The sequence below is a fragment of the Oncorhynchus tshawytscha genome, linkage group LG14, assembly GCF_018296145.1.
Source record: "Oncorhynchus tshawytscha isolate Ot180627B linkage group LG14, Otsh_v2.0, whole genome shotgun sequence".
In the NCBI taxonomy this organism is placed as follows: Eukaryota; Metazoa; Chordata; class Actinopteri; order Salmoniformes; family Salmonidae; genus Oncorhynchus; species Oncorhynchus tshawytscha.
In genome coordinates this window covers 59,916,511-59,935,715 of record NC_056442.1, presented here as the reverse complement: position 1 = coordinate 59,935,715, position 19,205 = coordinate 59,916,511, and the positions used below count along the sequence as shown (strand labels likewise).

Genomic DNA, 19,205 nt, shown 5'->3' with positions numbered 1-19,205 from the left:
AAATAAAGGTGATCTGGTCTACCTGGTTAAATAAAGGTGATCTGGTCTACCTGGTTAAATAAAGGTGATCTGGTCGACCTGGTTAAATAAAGGTGATCTGGTCTACCTGGTTAAATAAAGGTGATCTGGTCTACCTGGTTAAATAAAGGTGATCTGGTCTACCTGGTTAAATAAAGGTGATCTGGTCTACCTGGTTAAATAAAGGTGATCTGGTCTACCTGGTTAAATAAAGGTGATCTGGTCTACCTGGTTAAATAAAGGTGATCTGGTCTACCTGGTTAAATAAAGGTGATCTGGCCTACCTGGTTAAATAAAGGTGATCTGGTCTACCTGGTTAAATAAAGGTGATCTGGTCTACCTGGTTAAATAAAGGTGATCTGGTCTACTGGTTAAATAAAGGTGATCTGGTCTACCTGGTTAAATAAAGGTGATCTGGCCTACCTGATTAAATAAAGGTGATCTGGTCTACCTGGTTAAATAAAGGTGATCTGGCCTACCTGGTTAAATAAAGGTGATCTGGTCTACCTGGTTAAATAAAGGTGATCTGGTCTACCTGGTTAAATAAAGGTGATCTGGTCTACCTGGTTAAATAAAGGTGATCTGGTCTACCTGGTTAAATAAAGGTGATCTGGCCTACCTGATTAAATAAAGGTGATCTGGTCTACCTGGTTAAATAAAGGTGATCTGGAGTCTACCTGGTTAAATAAAGGTGATCTGGTCTACCTGGTTAAATAAAGGTGATCTGGCCTACCTGGTTAAATAAAGGTGATCTGGTCTACCTGGTTAAATAAAGGTGATCTGGAGTCTACCTGGTTAAATAAAGGTGATCTGGCCTACCTGGTTAAATAAAGGTGATCTGGCCTACCTGGTTAAATAAAGGTGATCTGACCTACCTGGTTAAATAAAGGTGATCTGACCTACCTGGTTAAATAAAGGTGATCTGGCCTACCTGGTTAAATAAAGGTGATCTGGAGTCTACCTGGTTAAATAAAGGTGATCTGGTCTACCTGGTTAAATAAAGGTGATCTGGCATCTACCTGGTTAAATAAAGGTGATCTGGAGTCTACCTGGTTAAATAAAGGTGATCTGGAGTCTACCTGGTTAAATAAAGGTGATCTGGTCTACCTGGTTAAATAAAGGTGATCTGGAGTCTACCTGGTTAAATAAAGGTGATCTGAGTCTACCTGGTTAAATAAAGGTGATCTGAGTCTACCTGGTTAAATAAAGGTGATCTGGAGTCTACCTGGTTAAATAAAGGTGATCTGAGTCTACCTGGTTAAATAAAGGTGATCTGAGTCTACCTGGTTAAATAAAGGTGATCTGGAGTCTACCTGGTTAAATAAAGGTGATCTGGTCTACCTGGTTAAATAAAGGTGATCTGGCCTACCTGGTTAAATAAAGGTGATCTGAGTCTACCTGGTTAAATAAAGGTGATCTGGCATCTACCTGGTTCTGATCTGGAGTCTACCTGGTTAAATAAAGGTGATCTGGAGTCTACCTGGTTAAATAAAGGTGATCTGAGTCTACCTGGTTAAATAAAGGTGATCTGGAGTCTACCTGGTTAAATAAAGGTGATCTGGCCTACCTGGTTAAATAAAGGTGATCTGGCCTACCTGGTTAAATAAAGGTGATCTGGTCTACCTGGTTAAATAAAGGTGATCTGGCCTACCTGGTTAAATAAAGGTGATCTGGCATCTACCTGGTTAAATAAAGGTGATCTGGCATCTACCTGGTTAAATAAAGGTGATCTGGCATCTACCTGGTTAAATAAAGGTGATCTGGCAGTCTACCTGGTTAAATAAAGGTGATCTGGAGTCTACCTGGTTAAATAAAGGTGATCTGGAGTCTACCTGGTTAAATAAAAGGTGAAATTTAAAAAATACAAATAAAATAAAAAGTGCAAACTGACTTAAGAGATACTTAGCTGCTCTACCGAGTGGTCTGGGACAGTCGTTTAATCATGAGTAACTTCATTAATGGTTTTGGGAAACAGCTCGGCGATGTAACAATGTTCCTACGAAGGTCCTAACGTTAAACATAGCCTTAAGACGCTTTTGACAAACTGTCTCTATTATAAAGGAGAGGCCTTGTCGTCAACCTCTCCCCGTCAAACTCTCCCCGTCAAACTCTCCCCACACAGATCAGTGAGTTCATAATGTTCAAACACTAGATGGTGCCAAAACCCATGAAAAGCTACAACACTATGGTGAAACAGACTGATATTTGCCATCAGTACGGTAGAAAAACTGTAGGGTTTGTGCCTAGGGGGTTCGGTAGGGTTAGGGGTTCAGTAGGGTTTGTGCCTAGGGGGTTCAGTAGGGTTTGTGCCTAGGGGGTTCAGTAGGGTTAGGGGTTCAGTAGGGTTTGTGCCTAGGGGGTTCAGTAGGGTTTGTGCCTGGGGGGGGTTCGGTCGGGTTTGTGCCTGGGGGTTCAGTCGGGTTTGTGCCTAGGGGGGTTCAGTAGGGTTCGTGCCTAGGGGGTTCAGTAGGGTTCGTGCCTAGGGGGTTCAGTAGGGTTCGTGCCTAGGGGGGTTCAGTAGGGTTCGTGCCTAGGGGGTTCAGTAGGGGCTAAGGGAGTTCAGTAGGATATGGGGGGTTGAGTAGGGGCTGGGGGTTGAGTAGGGCCTAGGGGGTTCCGTAGGGGCTAGGGGGTTCAGTAGGGGCTAGGGGGTTTAGTAGGGGCTAGGGGGTTTAGTAGAGCCTATGGGGGTTTAGTAGGGACTATGGGGGTTCAGTAGGGGCTAGGGGGTTTAGTAGGGGCTAGGGGGTTTAGTAGGGGCTATGGGGGTTTAGTAGGGCCTATGGGGGTTTAGTAGGGCCTATGGGGTTCAGTAGGGGCTAGGGGGTTCAGTAGGGGCTAGGGGGTTCAGTAGGATATGGGCCTATGGGGGGTTCAGTAGGGGCTAGGGGGTTCAGTAGGATATGGGCCTATGGGGGTTCAGTAGGGGCTAGGGGGTCTCAGTAGGATATGGGCCTATGGGGGTTCAGTAGGGGTAGGGCCTATGGGGGTTTAGTAGGGGCTAGGGGGTTCAGTAGGATATGGGCCTATGGGGGTTCAGTAGGGGCTAGGGGGTCTCAGTAGGATATGGGCCTATGGGGGTTCAGTAGGGGTAGGGCCTATGGGGGTTTAGTAGGGGCTAGGGGGTTTAGTAGGGCCTATGGGGGTTCAGTAGGGGTAGGGCCTATGGGGGTTCAGTAGGGGTAGGGCCTATGGGGGTTCAGTAGGGGTAGGGCCTATGGGGGTTCAGTAGGGGGTAGGGCCTATGGGGGTTCAGTAGGGGTAGGGCCTATGGGGGTTCAGTAGGGGTAGGGCCTATGGGGGTTCAGTAGGGGAGGGCTTAGGGGGTTCAGTAGGGTCTAGGGAGTTGGCCTTTCTAGGGAGTTTTCCTAGGCAACATGCTTCTACACCTGCATTGCTTGCTGTTTGGGGTTTTAGGCTGGGTTTCTGTACAGCACTTTGAGATATAAGCTGATGTACAAAGGGCTTTATAAATACATTTGATTTGAGTACGGGTAGGGCCTAGGGGGTCAGTAGGGTCTAGGGGGTTCAGTGGGTTCTAGGGCCTAGGGGGTTCAGTAGGGTTTGTGCCTAGGGGGTTCAGTAGGGTTTGTGCCTAGGGGGCTTCAGTAGGGTTTGTGCCTAGGGGGCTTCAGTAGGGTTTGTGCCTAGGGGGTTCAGTAGGGTTTGTGCCTAGGGGGTTCAGTAGGGTTCAGTAGGGTTTGTGCCTAGGGGGTTCAGTAGGGTTTGTGCCTAGGGGGTTCAGTAGGGTTAGGGGTTCAGTAGGGGCTAGGGAGTTCAGTGGGATATGGGGGTTGAGTAGGGGCTTGGGGCTTCAGTAGGGTGTAGGAGGGTTCAGTAGGGCCTATGGGGGTTTAGTAGGGCCTATAGGGGTTCAGTAGGGGCTAGGGGGTCAGTAGGGGCTAGGGGGTTAGTTTAGTAGGGCCTATGGGGGTTTAGTAGGGCCTATGGGGGATTAGTAGGGGCTAGGGGTTCAGTAGGGGCTAGGGGATTTAGTAGGGGCTAGGGAGTTTAGTAGGGGTTCAGTAGGGGCTAGGGAGATTTAGTAGGGGCTAGGGGAGTTTAGTAAGGCCTATGGGGGTTTAGTAGGGCCTATGGGGGTTTAGTTGGGCCTATGGGGGTTTAGTTGGGCCTATGGGGGTTTAGTTGGGCCTATGGGGGTTTAGTTGGGGTAGGGCCTATGGGGGTTCAGTAGGGGCTAGGGGGTTCAGTAGGGGCTAGGGGGTTCAGTAGGATATGGGCCTATGGGGGTTCAGTAGGGGCTAGGGGTCTCAGTAGAATATGTCTCAGTAGAATATGGGCCTATGGGGGTTCAGGAGAGGCTAGGGGGTTCAGTAGGGGCTAGGGGGTCTCAGTAGGATATGGGCCTATGGGGGTTCAGTAGGGGCTAGGGGGTTTAGTAGGGGCTAGGGGGTTTAGTAGGGGTAGGGCCTATGGGGGTTCAGTAGGGGTAGGGATATATGGGGGTTCAGTAGGGGTAGGGCCTATGGGGGTTCAGTAGGGGTAGGGCCTATGGGGGTTCAGTAGGGGAGGGCTTAGGGGGTTTCAGTAGGGTCTAGGGAGTTGGCCTTTCTAGGGAGTTTTTCCTAGGCAACATGCTTCTACACCTGCATTGCTTGCTGTCTGGGGTTTTAGGCTGGGTTTCTGTACAGCACTTTGAGATATCAGCTGATGTACAAAGGGCTTTATAAATACATTTGATTTGAGTATGGGTAGGGCCTGGGGGGGGTCAGTAGGGTCTAGGGGGTTCAGTAGGTTCTAGGGCCTAGGGGGTTCAGTAGGGTCCAGTAGGTTATAGGGGGGGTTCAGTAGGGTCCAGGGGGCAGTAGGGGGGGTTCAGTAGGGTCCAGGGGGTTCAGTAGGTTCTAGGGCCTAGGGGGTTCAGTAGGGTCCAGGGGGTTCAGTAGGGTCCAGGGGGTTCAGTAGGGTCCAGGGGGTTCAGTAGGGTCCAGGGGGGTTCAGTAGGGTCCAGGGGGTTCAGTAGGGTCCAGGGGGTTTCAGTAGGTGGGTTTCAGTAGGGCCTAGGGGGTTCAGTAGGGTCCAGGGGGTTCAGCAGGGTCCAGGGGGTTTCAGTAGGTGGGTTTCAGTAGGGCCCAGGGGGTTTCAGTAGGCGGCTTTCAGTAGGTGGGGTTCAGTAGGGTCCAGGGGGTTTCAGTAGATGGGTTTCAGTAGGGCCCAGGGTGGTTTCAGTGGGGCCCAGGGTGGTTTCAGTGTGTGGGTTTCAGTAGGGCCTAGGGGGCTTCAGCAGGTGGGTTTCAGTCAGGCCCAGGGGGTTTCAGTAAGTGGGTTTCAGTAGGTGGGCTTCAGTAGCGCCCAGGGGGTTTCAGTAGGTGGGTTTCAGTAGGGCCTAGGGGGGTTTAAGTAGGTGGGTTTCAGTAGGGCCCAGGGGGGTTTCAGTAGGTGGGTTTCAGTAGGGCCCAGGGGGGTGGGGGATTACTGGACACCCATTAAGTCCATTAGGTGGGTTTCAGTAGTGGCCCAGGGGTGTTTCAGTGGTGGGTTTCACAGTGTCCCGTGGGGGGCCCAGTGTCCCGTGAGGGGGGTGTTTATGGACAGTGTACTGGACACCCAGTTAAGTCCAGTTAGTATGCTTAATCTGGGTCAGTCTACACAGTGTCCCGTGAGGGGTGCAGTCTACACAGTGTCCCGTGAGGGGTGCAGTCTACACAGTGTCCCGTGAGGGGTGCAGTCTACACAGTGTCCCGTGAGGGGTGCAGTCTACACAGTGTCCCGTGAGGGGTGCAGTCTACACAGTGTCCCGTGAGGGGTGCAGTCTACACAGTGTCCCGTGAGGGGTGCAGTCTACACAGTGTCCCGTGAGGGGTGCAGTCTACACAGTGTCCCGTGAGGGGTGCAGTCTACACAGTGTCCCGTGAGGGGTGCAGTCTACACAGTGTCCCGTGAGGGGTGCAGTCTACACAGTGGTGCAGTCTACACAGTGTCCCGTGAGGGGTGCAGTCTACACAGTGTCCCGTGAGGGGTGCAGTCTACACAGTGTCCCGTGAGGGGTGCAGTCTACACAGTGTCCCGTGAGGGGTGCAGTCTACACAGTGTCCCGTGAGGGGTGCAGTCTACACAGTGTCCCGTGAGGGGTGCAGTCTACACAGTGTCCCGTGAGGGGTGCAGTCTACACAGTGTCCCGTGAGGGGTGCAGTCTACACAGTGTCCCGTGAGGGGTGCAGTCTACAGTGTCCCGTGAGGGGTGCAGTCTACTCACGGTGTGTAGCAGGGTGTGGCTTGTCCTCCTCCTCTTCAGTGTCGGGGCCAGAGCACCACTCATCTCCACTGTAAGGCTGTTTCTTCTCCAACACACACCGCCGTTTACTGCGCATCACGCCTTCTACTGGGAGGGGACAACACACACACACACACATTTTGGATGTGTAACTACAACAGCCCATAATGCTTAATTATTACACAGCATCCATCATGAGAGGACAGGTCAGCGGGAGGGAGGAAGGAAGGAGAGAAGGTAGGGAGGGACAGAGGAGGAAGGAGAGAAGGGAGGGACGGATGGAGGGAGGAGAAAGGAAGGAGAGGAAGGAGGGAGAGGGGAGGGAGGTACAGAGGAGGAAGGAGAGAAGGGAGGGAGGGAGGAGTAAGGAAGGAGAGAAAGGGAGGGAGGGAGGGAGGGAGGGAGGGAGGGAGGGAGGGAGGGAGGGAGGGAGGGAGGGAGGGAGGGAGGGAGGGAGGGAGGGAGGGAGGGAGGGAGGGAGGGAGGGAGGGAGGGAGGGAGGGAGGGGAAAGGAAGGAGAGGACAGGTCCTGGCCTCATACTATCAAATAACGTTGGGAGACAGTGTGTAGTGAGAGAAAGGGGAGACTGCCATGTGTGTCCTCACTTTAACTAGTGTACACCATCTCCTGCTATGGCCTCAAACTAGTCTACACCATCTCCTGCTATGGCCTCAAACTAGTCTACACCATCTCCTGCTATGGCCTCAAACTAGTGTACACCATCTCCTGCTATGGCCTCAAACTAGTGTACACCATCTCCTGCTATGGCCTCAAACTAGTCTACACCATCTCCTGCTATGGCCTCAAACTAGTGTACACCATCTCCTGCTATGGCCTCAAACTAGTGTACACCATCTCCTGCTATGGCCTCAAACTAGTGTACACCATCTCCTGCTATGGCCTCAAACTAGTGTACACCATCTCCTGCTATGGCCTCAAACTAGTGTACACCATCTCCTGCTATGGCCTCAAACTAGTGTACACCATCTCCTGCTATGGCCTCAAACTAGTGTACACCATCTCCTGCTATGGCCTCAAACTAGTGCACACCATCTCCTGCTATGGCCTCAAACTAGTGTACACCATCTCCTGCTATGGCCTCAAACTAGTCTACACCATCTCCTGCTATGGCCTCAAACTAGTCTACACCATCTCCTGCTATGGCCTCAAACTAGTGTACACCATCTCCTGCTATGGCCTCAAACTAGTCTACACCATCTCCTGCTATGGCCTCAAACTAGTCTACACCATCTCCTGCTATGGCCTCAAACTAGTCTACACCATCTCCTGCTATGGCCTCAAACTAGTCTACACCATCTCCTGCTATGGCCTCAAACTAGTCTACACCATCTCCTGCTATGGCCTCAAACTAGTCTACACCATCTCCTGCTATGGCCTCAAACTAGTCTACACCATCTCCTGCTATGGCCTCAAACTAGTCTACACCATCTCCTGCTATGGCCTCAAACTAGTCTACACCATCTCCTGCTATGGCCTCAAACTAGTCTACACCATCTCCTGCTATCGCTGTGTCCTCCAAGTATTGTACACACTATCGAGTGCAATGGATGTGTCCTCATGTCTTCACGCAGGGACTCAGCCCGGCCCGCCCAGCAGCAGGGACTCAGCCCGGCCCGCCCAGCAGCAGGGACTCAGCCCGGCCCGCCCAGCAGCAGGGACTCAGCCCGGCCCGCCCAGCAGCAGGGACTCAGCCCGGCCCGCCCAGCAGCAGGGACTCAGCCCGGCCCGCCCAGCAGCAGGGACTCAGCCCGGGCCCGCCCAGCAGCAGGGACTCAGCCCGGCCCGCCCAGCAGCAGGGACTCAGCCCGGCCCGCCCAGCAGCAGGGACTCAGCCCGGCCCGCCCAGCAGCAGGGACTCAGCCCGGCCCGCCCAGCAGCAGGGACTCAGCCCGGCCCGCCCAGCAGCAGGGACTCAGCCCGGCCCGCCCAGCAGCAGGGACTCAGCCCGGCCCGCCCAGCAGCAGGGACTCAGCCCGGCCCGCCCAGCAGCAGGGACTCAGCCCGGCCCGCCCAGCAGCAGGGACTCAGCCCGGCCCGCCCAGCAGCAGGGACTCAGCCCGGCCCGCCCAGCAGCAGGGACTCAGCCCGGCCCGCCCCGCAGCAGGGACTCAGCCTGGCCAGCCCCGCAGCAGGGACTCAGCCTGGCCAGCCCCGCAGCAGGGACTCAGCCTGGCCAGCCCCGCAGCAGGGACTCAGCCTGGCCAGCCCCGCAGCAGGGACTCAGCCTGGCCAGCCCCGCAGCAGGGACTCAGCCTGGCCAGCCCCGCAGCAGGGCTCAGCCTGGCCAGCCCCGCAGCAGGGACTCAGCCTGGCCTATGCATTCACTTTTGCTCCCAGCAGACAGACATTGGTTTACGTAAACGGTCAGGTGGCAGTGTGTGTGTGTGTGTGTTAGCTGGTTTACATTCTCTTTAATCATTGGCCCTCTTCAGGTGTGAGTTGAGGAGGGGAGAGGAGGGGGGTAGATTAGTGGGGAGGATGAGAGGAGGGGGGAGGATGACTTGCATTTAATTTGAATGTGTTTCTGTTTATTTAGCTAGAGGGAAATTAGATCAGAGAGAGAACCGGAAGTTTCCCTTCAAAGGACCCACCCAATCATTCTCACTCTCTCTGGGTGGTGGACCATTCTTCATAGGGAAACTGTTGAGCGTGAAAAACCCAGCAGCGTTACAGTTCTTGACTCAAACCGGTGCGCCCTGGCACCTACTACCATACCCCCTTTCAAAGTCACCTACTACCATGCCCCCTTTCAAAAGGCACTTCAATCTTTTGTCTTGCCCATTCACCCTCTGAATGGGTCACATACACCACCAGTCTCAACTGTCGTAAAGCTTTCAAATCCTTATTGAACCCAGTCTCCTCCTCTTCATCTACACTGATTGAAGTGGATTTTACAAGTGACATCAATGAGGGAATCACCTGGTCAGTCTCTGTCATGGAAAGAGCAGCCATCTTGATATGTGATGTCTTGACTCAGAACCAATTTACACACAACCATACTGTGGCCGCCGCCATTTTGGCTTCCTTCGTGATAAATCAGAACGGCCACCTCACCTATCTCTATAAACCATCCCTCAGCTGCTCTGTCCACCTCACCTATCTCTATAAACCATCCCTCAGCTGCTCTGTCCACCTCACCTATCTCTATAAACCATCCCTCAGCTGCTCTCAGTGCACCTCACCTATCTCTATAAACCATCCCTCAGCTGCTCAGTCCACCTCACCTATCTCTATAAACCATCCCTCAGCTGCTCTCAGTCCACCTCACCTATCTCTATAAACCATCCCTCAGCTGCTCAGTCCACCTCACCTATCTCTATAAACCATCCCTCAGCTGCTCAGTCCACCTCACCTATCTCTATAAACCATCCCTCAGCTGCTCTGTCCAGTCACCTATCTCTATAAACCATCCCTCAGCTGCTCTGTCCACCTCACCTATCTCTATAAACCATCCCTCAGCTGCTCAGTCCACCTCACCTATCTCTATAAACCATCCCTCAGCTGCTCTGTCCACCTCACCTATCTCTATAAACCATCCCTCAGCTGCTCTGTCCACCTCACCTATCTCTATAAACCATCCCTCAGCTGCTCTGTCCACTCACCTATCTCTATAAACCATCCCTCAGCTGCTCTGTCCACCTCACCTATCTCTATAAACCATCCCTCAGCTGCTCTGTCCACCTCACCTATCTCTATAAACCATCCCTCAGCTGCTCTGTCCACCTCACCTATCTCTATAAACCATCCCTCAGCTGCTCTCAGTCCACCTCACCTATCTCTATAAACCATCCCTCAGCTGCTCTGTCCACCTCACCTATCTCTATAAACCATCCCTCAGCTGCTCTCAGTGCATCTCACCTATCTCTATAAACCATCCCTCAGCTGCTCAGTCCACCTCACCTATCTCTATAAACCATCCCTCAGCTGCTCTGTCCACCTCACCTATCTCTATAAACCATCCCTCATTCAGTTGCATCTCTATAAACCAAGCTGCTCTCAGTTATCTCTATAAACCATCCCTCAGCTGCTCTCAGTCCACCTCACCTATCTCTATAAACCATCCCTCAGCTGCTCAGTCCACCTCACCTATCTCTATAAACCATCCCTCAGCTGCTCAGTCCACCTCACCTATCTCTATAAACCATCCTCAGCTGCTCTGTCCACCTCACCTATCTCTATAAACCATCCCCAGCTGCTCTGTCCACTCACCAGTTTCTATAAACCATCCCTCAAGTCCACCTCAATCTCTATAAACCATCCCTCAGCTGCTCTGTCCAATCTCACCTATCTCTATAAAATCCCTCAGCTGCTCTGTCCACCTCACCATCTCTATAAACCATCCCTCAGCTGCTCTGTCCACCTCACCTATCTCTATAAACAATCCCTCAGCTGCTCTGTCCACCTCACACTAATAAACCATCCCTCAGCTGCTCTGTCCACCTCACCTATCTCTATAAACCATCCCTCAGCTGCTCTGTCCACCTCACCTATCTCTATAAACCATCCCTCATTTTGCACCAAACGTAAGTTATTTTTTTATGTAACCACACTCTCTCAGTATATCAAGGAACCTCGCATTGTGTGTGACGGGAAGCCCAGATGACTCAGTTTCACAAATTAATATTACTGCCTGTCAATCTCCCCCAAATCAGCAGTCACACACACACACACACACACACACACACACACTAATAATAGACAGGCAAACCAATGCAAATAGTCACAGCATGGACAAAGACTGTTGTGGAAACAGTTTACTGCTAGTAAAGACAGGTGACAGGCCCCTAGACCACTGTTCTGGAAACAGTTTACTGCTAGTAAAGACAGATGACAGCCCTACAGAGACCACTGTTCTGGAAACAGTTTACTGCTAGTAAAGACAGATGACAGCCCTACAGAGACCACTGTTCTGGAAACAGTTTACTGCTAGTAAAGACAGATGACAGGCCCCTAGACCACTGTTCTGGAAACAGTTTACTGCTAGTAAAGACAGATGACAGCCCTACAGAGACCACTGTTCTGGAAACAGTTTACTGCTAGTAAAGACAGATGACAGCCCTACAGAGACCACTGTTGTGGAAACAGTTTACTGCTAGTAAAGACAGATGACAGCCCTACAGAGACCACTGTTGTGGAAACAGTTTACTGCTAGTAAAGACAGATGACAGCCCTACAGAGACCACTGTTCTGGAAACAGTTTACTGCTAGTAAAGACAGATGACAGTCCTACAGAGACCACTGTTGTGGAAACAGTTTACTGCTAGTAAAGACAGATGACAGCCCTACAGAGACCACTGTTGTGGAAACAGTTTACTGCTAGTAAAGACAGATGACAGCCCTACAGAGACCACTGTTGTGGAAACAGTTTACTGCTAGTAAAGACAGATGACAGGCCCCAGAGACCACTGTTCTGGAAACAGTTTACTGCTAGTAAAGACAGATGACAGTCCTACAGAGACCACTGTTCTGGAAACAGTTTACTGCTAGTAAAGACAGATGACAGCCCTACAGAGACCACTGTTCTGGAAACAGTTTACTGCTAGTAAAGACAGATGACAGGCCCCTAGACCACTGTTCTGGAAACAGTTTACTGCTAGTAAAGACAGATGACAGGCCCCTAGACCACTGTTCTGGAAACAGTTTACTGCTAGTAAAGACAGATGACAGGCCCCTAGACCACTGTTCTGGAAACAGTTTACTGCTAGTCAAGACAGATGACAGCCCTACAGAGACCACTGTTCTGGAAACAGTTTACTGCTAGTCAAGACAGATGACAGCCCTACAGAGACCACTGTTCTGGAAACAGTTTACTGCTAGTAAAGACAGATGACAGCCCTACAGAGACCACTGTTCTGTTAGACTTCCTGTCTCTCTCTCTGGTCAAACCAGAAATACCAGATTAGCAACCTACACCACCCACAGCAGGAAAAGTGTGCATGTGTTTCGTGTGTGTCACTATATAACTTGTTTTCCCTCACACTGAAATGCCCTGACCTTTCTGTCAGGCGTCAGAATTTCTTCTGCCTTCCGATGGTAGCCTACAGCTGCAATGTGACGTTAGTATGTGTGTGTGTGTGTGTGTGTGTGTGTGGTAATACCCTACCTTTGGCGTCAGGCTCCTGCACAGGGGTGATAGTGTCTCTCTGTTCCCCAGAGTCCATGGACACACTTCTCTCTCTCTTCGTCTTCATCATCCCCCCAACGCCACTCACCGATTGGCTGACAGCCTTCAGGCCAGGGTTGCCCGCCCCCAGGCCCTTATTGGCCCCCTCCTGCTGCTGGGTCACATTGGAGAGCTGTGATTGGCTGTCGCTGCTCACTTGCTTGCCATGACTGGTCAGTTTATTGTCGGGGTGCATTTGAACGGCTGGGGTGGGTCTGGGGTAGGAGTACAGACGTTGTGGTGTCCGTCCGTCTGTTTGAGGAAGTCACACTGCTGCTTGTCTACACAGCTGGTGAGACGGAGAAGAAAACAGGCTCAGAACTAACGGGCTCAGAACTAACGGGCTCAGAACTAACGGGCTCAGAACTAACAGGCTCAGAACTAACAGGCTCAGAACTAACAGGCTCAGAACTAGTGTCTAAGGTACTGCATCGCAGTGCTAGCTGGGCCTCCCGGGTGGCGCAGTGGTCTAAGGTACTGCATCGCAGTGCTAGCTGGGCCTCCCGGGTGGCGTAGTGGTCTAAGGTACTGCATCGCAGTGCTAGCTGGGCCTCCCGGGTGGCGCAGTGGTCTAAGGTACTGCATCGCAGTGCTAGCTGGGCCTCCCGGGTGGCGTAGTGGTCTAAGGTACTGCATCGCAGTGCTAGCTGGGCCTCCAGGGTGGCGTAGTGGTCTAAGGTACTGCATCGCAGTGCTAGCTGGGCCTCCCGGGTGGCGCAGTGGTCTAAGGTACTGCATCGCAGTGCTAGCTGGGCCTCCCGGGTGGCGCAGTGGTCTAAGGTACTGCATCGCAGTGCTAGCTGGGCCTCCCGGGTGGCGCAGTGGTCTAAGGTACTGCATCGCAGTGCTAGCTGGGCCTCCCGGGTGGCGTAGTGGTCTAAGGTACTGCATCGCAGTGCTAGCTGGGCCTCCCGGGTGGCGCAGTGGTCTAAGGTACTGCATCGCAGTGCTAGCTGGGCCTCCCGGGTGGCGCAGTGGTCTAAGGTACTGCATCGCAGTGCTAGCTGTGCCACCAGAGATTCTGGGTTCGAGCCTGGGCTGCCGGCCGCGACCGGGAGGCCCATGTGGCGGCACACAATTGGCCTAGCGTCGTCCGGGGTAGGGAGGGTTTGGCCGGCAGGGATATCCCTTGTCTCATCATGCACTAGTGACACCTGTGGAGGGCCGGGCGCAGTGCACGCTGACCAGGTCGCCAGGTTTACGGTGTTTCCTCTGACACATTGGTGCGGCTGGCTTCTGGGTTGGATGGGCATTGTGTCAAGAAGCAGTGCGGCTTGGTTGGGTTGTGTTTCGGAGGACGCACGGCTCTCAACCTTCACCTCTCCCGAGTCCGTACAGGAGTTGCAGTGATTGGATACCAATTGGATACCACGAAATTGGGGAGAAAACGAGGGTTAAAAAGATATATATATATATATATATATATATATTAGGACGAGCAATGTTGGAGTGGCATTGACTAAATACAGTCAAACAGAAGACAGTATTTACATATGAGATGAGCAAAGCAGCATATTAACTTTATTAAAGTGACCAGTGATTCCATGTCTATGTATATGGGGCAGGGTGCAGGGTTGAGTAACCGGGTGGAGGCCAGCTGGTGATGGCTGTTTAACAGTCTGATGGCCTTGAGATAGTAGCTGTTTTTCAGTCTCTCGGTCCCTGCTTTGATGTACTGACCTCACCTTCTGGTGGGTCTTAGGGACCAATCCACATTTCTTTAGCCTCCTGGGGTTGAGGAGGCGCTACTGCGACTTCTACACCACACCGTCTGTGTGGGTGGACCAATTCAGATCGTCTGTGTGGGTGGACCAATTCAGATCGTCTGTGTGGGTGGACCAATTCAGATCGTCTGTGTGGGTGGACCAATTCAGATCGTCTGTGTGGGTGGACCAATTCAGATCGTCTGTGTGGGTGGACCAATTCAGATCGTCTGTGTGGGTGGACCAATTCAGATCGTCTGTGTGGGTGGACCATTCAGATCGTCTGTGTGGGTGGACCAATTCAGATCGTCTGTGTGGGTGGACCAATTCAGATCGTCTGTGTGGGTGGACCAATTCAGATCGTCTGTGTGGGTGGACCAATTCAGATCGTCTGTGTGGGTGGACCAATTCAGATCGTCTGTGTGGGTGGACCATTCAGATCGTCTGTGTGGGTGGACCAATTCAGATCGTCTGTGTGGGTGGACCATTCAGATCGTCTCTGTGGGTGGACCATTCAGATCGTCTGTGTGGGTGGACCATTCAGATCGTCGGTGATGTGGACCATTCAGATCGTCGGTGATGTGGACCATTCAGATCGTCGGTGATGTGGACCATTCAGATCGTCTGTGTGGGTGGACCATTCAGATCGTCTGTGTGGGTGGACCATTCAGATCGTCGGTGTGGGTGGACCATTCAGATCGTCGGTGTGGGTGGACCATTCAGTGGGTGGGTGGACCATTCAGATCGTCGGTGTGGGTGGACCATTCAGATCGTCGGTGATGTGGACCATTCAGATCGTCGGTGATGTGGACCATTCAGATCGTCGGTGATGTGGACGCAGAGGAACTTCGAAGCTTTTCACCGTCTCCACTGCAGTCCCGTCGACGTGGATAGCAGAGGGAGCACCTCCCCGTCTCCTGAAGTCCATGATCATCTCCTTCATTTTGTTGACATTGAGGGAGAAGTTATTTTCCTTACACCACTCCCCCAGGGCCCTCACCTCCTCCCCGTAGGCTGTCTAGTCATTTTTGGTAATCAGGTCTATAACTGTTGTGTCGTCTGCAAACTTGATGATTGAGTTGGAGGCATATGTGGCTACGCAGACATGGGTGAACAGGGAGTACAGGGGGGGGGGCTGAGCACACACCCTTGTGGGGCCCCAGTGTTTATGAAGTGGAGGTGTTGTTTCCTACCTTCACCACCTGGGGGCAGTAAACGTGTAGATCAATGACTGGCAACAGTTCAGTTCGACACTGAACGATGCAGTTCTCACAAGATGAGAGGTAATTTCAGCAAAACATTTTAGTGAACCGGTGATTTGTAACGCAGAGGAACTTCGAAGCTTTTCACCGTCTCCACTGCAGTCCCGTCGACGTGGATAGCAGAGGGAGCACCTCCCCGTCTCCTGAAGTCCATGATCATCTCCTTCATTTTGTTGACATTGAGGGAGAAGTTATTTTCCTTACACCACTCCCCCAGGGCCCTTTGTAACATTTTAATAGTTTTTTTTTGTTGACAGACGCGACATTTGGATCCTTTTGGGGTTCAGAGGACCAATACACTCACACCTTAAACATTTGAACCGGGGGACTGATGCGCCTATCTGTGAATCATTACATCCTCTTACCACTTCAAATTGGTATGACCAACATGTATGACCAACATGTATGACCAACATGTATGACCAACATGTATGACCAACATGTATGACCAACATGTATGACCATGGCTGGGTTCAGTTCACTCACCTCAGTCCATGTCTCAGCTGACACACTGGGGCATATTGCTGCTGCTGCTCCTTGACTCTTCACTGACCACAGAATAACCTGGAGGGGAGAGGGGAGGTTAGAGGTCAAAATGACCAAGCTTTTTAAACCATTTGCATTTTATATTGAAAGTGTTTTTGTTTACTCTGATAGAAAGATCTGGGGCGTACAAATCTAGTTTTTCCATCACACAATTTTGAATACATGTTAAGAAATGTGGGCACAATTATTGAAAATGAAATTTCACACACCCCTGAATCAATACTTTGTAGAATAGCCTTTTGGCAGCGATTACACCTGCGATTCTTTCAGGGTAATTCTCGAAGAGCTTTCCACATGTGGATTGTGCAACACTTGCCCATTATTCTTTAAAAAATGCTTCAAGCCAACCAAATTGGTTGTTGATCATTACTAGTAGGACTATCCCCAACTAAAAAAAACACATTGGCCGACCGAGGGTCTTCTGTTCTTTCGACCAGTCAATTGGTCAACAATAAAATTTGATTTGAGTCGGATGTCTTCCCTGTAACGCACAGCGTTGAGATTGCCTGCAATGACAACAAGCTCAGTCCGATGGTGCTGTGACACACCGCCCCAGACCATGACGGACCCTCCACCTCCACCTCCTAGTGTCTTAACGACCGTTCCACAGGTGCATGTTCATTAATTGTTTATGGTTCATTGAACAAGCATGGGAAACAGTGTTTAAACCCTTTACAATGAAGATCTGAGAAGTAATTTGGATGTTTTTGAATTATCTTTGAAGGGTCCTGAAAAAGGGACATTCCTTTCTTTTCTGAGTTTATATGTAATGGGGAATTGATAGATACTAACAATCAAAGGACAATCAAAGGACAAAACAATTCACACAATGAAGTTATGAAACAAAGAATGGGCAGGAATTGGCAGGAGAGCGAGCATTCTGGAGAGAGACCCGCCTTGTGTATCTTTGCCATACTCCCCTTCTTATTGGACTGTCCACTGAGACAGGAGCCAATCAGACATGTGTCTCGTGTGCCATGACAAAAAATATATATATATATATATTTGCGACCGCTAAACGAAAAACATCTCGGGCGACAAAACAATCGACAAGTTGACCAAATGGGGTCAGACCTAATTGCTAGAAAACTATAAACTATCAAGTAGATTTAAGACAAAACTAACTCGGAACATTCACTGCCTTCTTGGTAAGCAACTCCAGTGTAGATTTGGCCTTGTGTTTTAGGTTATTGTCCTGCTGAAAGCTGAATTCATCTCCCAGTGTCTTGTGGAAAGCAGACTGAACCAGGTTCACCTCTAGGATTTTGCCTGTGTTTAACTCCACTACATTTTCTTTCCTGAAAAACTCTCCAGTCCTTAACGATTACAAGCATACCCATAACATGATGCAGCCACCACTATGAGAGTGGTACTCAGTAATGTGTTGTATTGGATTTACCCCAAACACTTTGTATTGGTATTGTGGAGAAACGTCAATGTTGTTGATCCATCCTCACCTTTCTCCTATCACCTATCATTAAACTCTGTAACTGTTTTAAAGTCACCACTGGCCTCATGGTGAAATCCCTGAGCGGTTTCCTTCCTCTCCGGCAACTGAGTTAGGAAGTACGCCTGTATCTTTGTAGTGACTGGGTGTATTGATACACCATCCAAAGTGTAATTAATAACTTCACCATGCTGAAATGGATATTCAATGTCTGCTTTAAAAAAAATCTATCTACCAATAGGTGCCCTTCTTTGTGAGGTATTGGAAAAGCTCCCTGGTCTTTACGGTTGAATTTGTGTTTGAAATTCACTGCTGGACTGAGGGACCTTACAGATAATTGTATGTGTGGGGAAAGAGATGAGGTAGTCATTCAAAAATAATGTTAAACTCTATTATCCATGCAACTCATGCGATTTGTTAAGCAAATTTTTACTTCTGAACTCATTTAGGCTTGCCATAACAAACAGGTGGAATACTTATTGACTCAAGACATTATCTTTTCATTTGTAATTGGTTTAAAAAATAATAAATAAATAACCTTCTGAAGGTGTAGGTGTATTGTGATTGGATACTGGAATTTAGTGATTTTATGTTCCAAACATACTGCTCACTATATGTACATGCTGCAGAATGACGAGAGAGAGCATAAGAAAACTAGTTTAGATCAGGGAAATAAAAACAGAAAACTAGTTTAGATCAGTCATGGAAATAATAACAGAAAACTAGTTTAGATCACGGAAATAAAAACAGAAAACTAGTTTAGATCACAGAAATAATAACAGAAAACTAGTTTAGATCACAGAAATAAAAACACAGAACTAGTTTAGATCAGTCATGGAAATAAAAACAGAAAAGTAGTTTAGATCAGGGAAATAAAAACAGAAAACTAGTTTAGATCAGTCATGGAAATAATAACAGAAAACTAGTTTAGATCACGGAAATAAAAACAGAAAACTAGTTTAGATCACAGAAATAATAACAGAAAACTAGTTTAGATCACAGAAATAAAAACAGAAAACTAGTTTAGATCACAGAAATAAAAACAGAAAACTAGTTTAGATCACAGAAATAAAAACAGAAAACTAGTTTAGATCACAGAAATAAAAACAGAAAACTAGTTTAGATCACAGAAATAAAAACAGAAAACTAGTTTAGATCACAGAAATAATAACAGAAAACTAGTTTAGATCACAGAAATAAAAACAGAAAACTAGTTGAGATCACGGAAATAAAAGTGCTGAAAACATGTTGGAGAACAAGATGAAAAATACTACCTTTTTGTAGGCTGTAACTTACAGTACCAGTCAACAGTTTGGACACACCTGCACATTCAAGGGTTTATTTTTATTTTTTCCTACATTGTAGTATCCAAAAAAAGTGTGCGAAGCTGTCATCAAAGCAAAGAGGGTGGCTACTTTGAAGAATCTCAAATATATTTAGATTTTAACAGTTTTTTTGGTTACTACATGATTCCATATGTGTTATTTCATAGTTTTGATGTCTTCACTATTATTCTACAATGCAGAACACAGTAAAAATAATCAAAAACCCTTCAATGTGCAGGTGTCCTTTTGACTGATACTGTATATAAACAGTGCCTTAAGAAAGTATTCAGACGCCTTGACTTTTTCCACATTTTATTAGGTTACTGCCTTATTCTAAAATTGATTAAATTGTTCCCCCCTCTCAAATCTACACACAATACACCATTATGACAATACAAAAACTGGTTTGCAGAAATCTTAGCTGATTTATTTTAAAAAATAAAACTGAAATATCACATTAGTGATATTCAGACCCTTTACTCTG

The 19,205-nt window shown here is 49.3% G+C and overlaps 1 protein-coding gene across 4 annotated transcripts in view; it reads right to left on the bottom strand.

Annotated features, from left to right (window-relative positions):
- Positions 1-19,205, bottom strand: part of bcl9l (bcl9 like) — a 95,945-nt gene that overhangs the window by 32,896 nt on the left and 43,844 nt on the right. Inside the window, exons 2-4 of one of the 4 annotated variants that reach the window (XM_042297773.1) lie at positions 15,890-15,967; positions 12,379-12,727; positions 6,236-6,361 (exon numbers count right to left, since the gene is read on the bottom strand). In XM_042297773.1, the coding sequence (XP_042153707.1) occupies positions 6,236-6,361; positions 12,379-12,634 (382 nt within the window). In that variant the 5' untranslated portion in view covers positions 12,635-12,727; positions 15,890-15,967. The remainder of the gene's footprint in view (positions 1-6,235; positions 6,362-12,378; positions 12,728-15,889; positions 15,968-19,205) is intronic. The other 3 variants (XM_042297774.1, XM_042297775.1, XM_042297776.1) reach the window with 3 other exon arrangements.